Here is a 3,362-nt window from a genome sequence, read left to right as displayed (position 1 = left end):
TGTCATTCTTTCTGTTGCCAGTTGGTGGCGCTATGCCAAACATGCATTATGGGCATGTGAATATTATCATTAACATGGTCTTCAATGACCTGTGAAATGTAAAACATTTCAAGCCATGCATGGTGAATTATGACACATTTATTGTTTATGTGGAAGGGTATTAAAATTAATAATTTCGCCATTTCGTCAAATTACAACAAATCAAAAAAAAACTTCACAATTTATAATCAGGAACATCTCGGCATCATGTATACCAACTTTGACATGAATCGGATCAACCGTCTAGGAGGAGTACGTTAAAATTGATCATGTCCACAACGCACAAAATCTCAATTACCTCACTTCCTGTGGGCGTGGCTAATGGCATGTTAATACAAAAGTTGTTTGTTTTTGGGAGTTACATACACCCACCAAATTTGGTGTGTGTATCTAAAACTATATGCCAACCACAAGTCACTGGGACGTAAGGGGGCGCTATGGAGTTCCTGGGCAACGCCCGGTGCCAAGCTTTTATCCCTGTCTATTCACTGTACCACTTGATGTGTGTGCTAAATTTCATGCGTTTTCGATTATGTTAACCACCTCAAAATATTTGCCAACCACGGGATCAGTCACCTAAGGGGGCGCTAGCAAGTCCCTGGGCCACGCCCGGGGTCAAGCTCTTGTACCTAACTGCGATGCATGACACCTGACGTTTTTGCCAAATTTCAAGAGGTTTCGACCATGTTAACCACCTCAAAAACAGGAAAGCAAAAAAGTGGAATAACAATAATAATAATAATAATAATAATCCTTACAAAAACAAATAATAATAATCCTTACAAAAACAATAGGGCCTTGCGCCCTTCGGTGCTCGGGCCCTAATAATAATCCTTACAAAAACAATAGGGCCTTGCGCCCTTCGGGTGCTCGGGCCCTAATAAATAAAAAGTTCTATGGAGATGTGCAAAAGTTGGAGAAAGTCAGATGTGGGGGTGTGTGTGTGCGTGTTTTTACGTAAGATGAAATAAGAAAATAAATAAAAGGTCTGTAACATAGGGAACATGAGGGAGAGGCAGAGTTGAAGTGTGTGTGTGTGTGTGTGTGTGCAATGCTAGTTAGCTGTCATATGATGCTAGTTACAATGTGATGTCTCATATTTTCCACATGAGAGCACCTTTCAGTGAGGTAGAACAACATTCATGCAGACACCTAGAGAGCCCTGTGTTACCACCAGAGTCCCCTCCCTTTAAGATCACCTGACATTTTATGTGAATCAGGTTTAACATGTCAGTGTGGTTCTTTTCAGGGACAAGGAGTGTACATAGATGGCCTTTGACTAGTTTTAACATTATGACATCACACCTGTCTTTGAATATAAACTCTGGAGACCTCAGATTGGGTTTGCGACTGCTCTGTCCTTCAGCATCTAACTACTTCAACTGTCTATTACAGAGGTAAGACCTGCAGTAGCTAACAGATACCAGTAGCATGATGTAAAGGTAGCAGGTGATTATGAACAACAGAGAAGATGCTGATGTGTATAGGAATTGGGCAATAGTGAAACAATGTGAATGAACATTTTACTGAATTGTTATGTTTTTTCCCTACATTATTTGGTAGACTACAATGTCATCAAAACTAGTCATTGAACAGCCTGCTCCAGTTATGGAGTCAAAAGTCACTGACCACCAATGGAGTACAGGAATTTGTGACTGCTGTGAGGATATGCCTCAATGTAAGTGTGTGTTTATTATTGTGTGTGTGTGTGTGTGTTACTGCCTCTGCCCAAGTCCATTAATTCTGTATAACAAAACACCTTAAAGGCCGTTATCCTGCTTATCACCCAGTTGTAACTATATGCAATAGTCATGCCTTTATAGCACGCAAAGGAAACAAGCGGTTCCGTTTAAAAAGAAACCGACTTGTTCAGTTTGTTGTATAGCTTTCTTTGTACATATTGTATTAAGGCTGAAAATAAATATGTCTACAGGTATGAATCTATGTAGGAAGGTTTTAGTGTTTGCTGACCATCACATAGTCCAATTATGCTTATGTTTATGTTATTTAGTTTAAAAAAGCTAATCTAGGTGTATGCTTACTTTGTTCACAATTGCAAGTGATACCACAGATATTCATGTGAAATCTCTGTAAATGTATTTCTTCTGTACAGGTTGCTTTGCATTTTGGTGTTGTCCTTGCTTCGCTTGTATAACCACACGAGACTATGGGCAGTGCCTTTGTCTCCCTATGTTGGAAATATTTGGTGGTTTAATTAACCCGATCAGTCTCGCTATGAGAGTCTCCATGCGTCATCGCTATGGCATTAAAGTAAGTAAAGTCCCTTCTTTAAAATGGAATGATTGGATTTAGTAATTGTAATCATAGTGGAATGGAAAAGTTGTGTAATACGTTTCTGGTAGACATGTTAGTCCTCTCCTGTGTACTTGTTGGTTTCCTCATATGACAGGTGAATAACTAGATGAAATGTTGTGTTTCCAGGACACCATCTGCCGAGACTGTTTGTTTTCAACCTTTTGCACGCCATGTTCCTGGTGCCAAATGGCTACAGAAATGAAGAGAAGAGCCATCCCCATCACGCTCATCCGTGCCATGCCCAAAGTATAACCACACCTGCCCTCTCTCGTTGTAGTCTGCATTGTAGTCTTGAACAGATATTTATTTACATTTTTATACTATATCCATTGTGTTTGTGTATGTTTTCAAAAGTTAAGTGAAAATAAGTTCCACAGAGAAACAAGCTCCAGAGCAGTCTGCTTGACCATTCAATGTTAGCTCCATTACTTTCCATTAAGTCGTTGAATAATTCATTTTTTATTATCTCAACATTGTCTAAATAAATCAATATATCTTATTTGTATCTTTATCGAAAAATACCTATGTAGCCCAAGTTGTAGTATTTGTTCATCTATGCATCATCATTTTGTTGTCTAATTGTCTATTTGGTGGGGTCTATAGCTTACTGCATCACTCTTTCTATATCCTAACAATGAAGAAGGTACACAGGTTGATATTTCTTAAATAATTAAAATGCTAAAAAAGCTCATAGAGTTATAGATATTAATGTTCTCTAAAAGACATCCTCCTCCTCCTCCCCCTCCTACCCATCATCACCATCACTTTCTTCTTCTTCTTCTTGTCAACATGTCCTACATAACCATGGCATTATTCTCATACCTGTGAAGGTGTGATTGTACAGGGGAAAGGGTGAGGTCAGTTAAGTATCACTCAGCCAATATCAGGTGAAACAAGTTTCGAGGTATTACTTCACACACACATATACTAGGGTCGACTGAATAGAATGGAATAGAATAGATCTTTATTGTCATTGTACATAACAACATTTTAAAGTGCATACCTTT

The 3,362-nt window shown here is 38.7% G+C and overlaps 1 protein-coding gene across 1 annotated transcript; it reads left to right on the top strand.

The window, feature by feature from the left end:
- Window positions 1-1,319: 1,319 nt before the first annotated feature.
- LOC143111472 (cornifelin homolog B-like) lies at window positions 1,320-2,854 on the top strand. The gene is made up of 4 exons (XM_076273712.1): window positions 1,320-1,436; window positions 1,603-1,717; window positions 2,153-2,310; window positions 2,482-2,854. The coding sequence occupies exons 2-4, from the start codon at window positions 1,609-1,611 to the stop codon at window positions 2,605-2,607; spliced, it is 393 nt and encodes a 130-aa protein (XP_076129827.1). The 5' UTR covers window positions 1,320-1,436; window positions 1,603-1,608; the 3' UTR covers window positions 2,608-2,854.
- The last annotated feature ends 508 nt before the right edge of the window (window positions 2,855-3,362 follow it).

This window comes from Alosa pseudoharengus, unplaced genomic scaffold (assembly GCF_046254945.1).
Source record: "Alosa pseudoharengus isolate Yale_2024_CS ecotype anadromous, Long Island Sound unplaced genomic scaffold, YU_APseudo_1.1 YU_APseudo_1.1_scf_8, whole genome shotgun sequence".
NCBI lineage: Eukaryota > Metazoa > Chordata > Actinopteri > Clupeiformes > Clupeidae > Alosa > Alosa pseudoharengus.
Note: the sequence above shows the minus strand (reverse complement) of the source record. Positions and strands in the feature narration are given on the sequence as shown.

Coding starts and splice junctions, on each gene's coding strand:
- LOC143111472 (XM_076273712.1), top strand. CDS start 1,609: ATGTCATCAAAACTAGTCATTGAACAGCCTGCTCCAGTTATGGAGTCA. Junction 1,718..2,152: donor CTGTGAGGATATGCCTCAAT/GTAAGTGTGTGT, acceptor TCTTCTGTACAG/GTTGCTTTGCATTTTGGTGT. Junction 2,311..2,481: donor GTCATCGCTATGGCATTAAA/GTAAGTAAAGTC, acceptor TTGTGTTTCCAG/GACACCATCTGCCGAGACTG.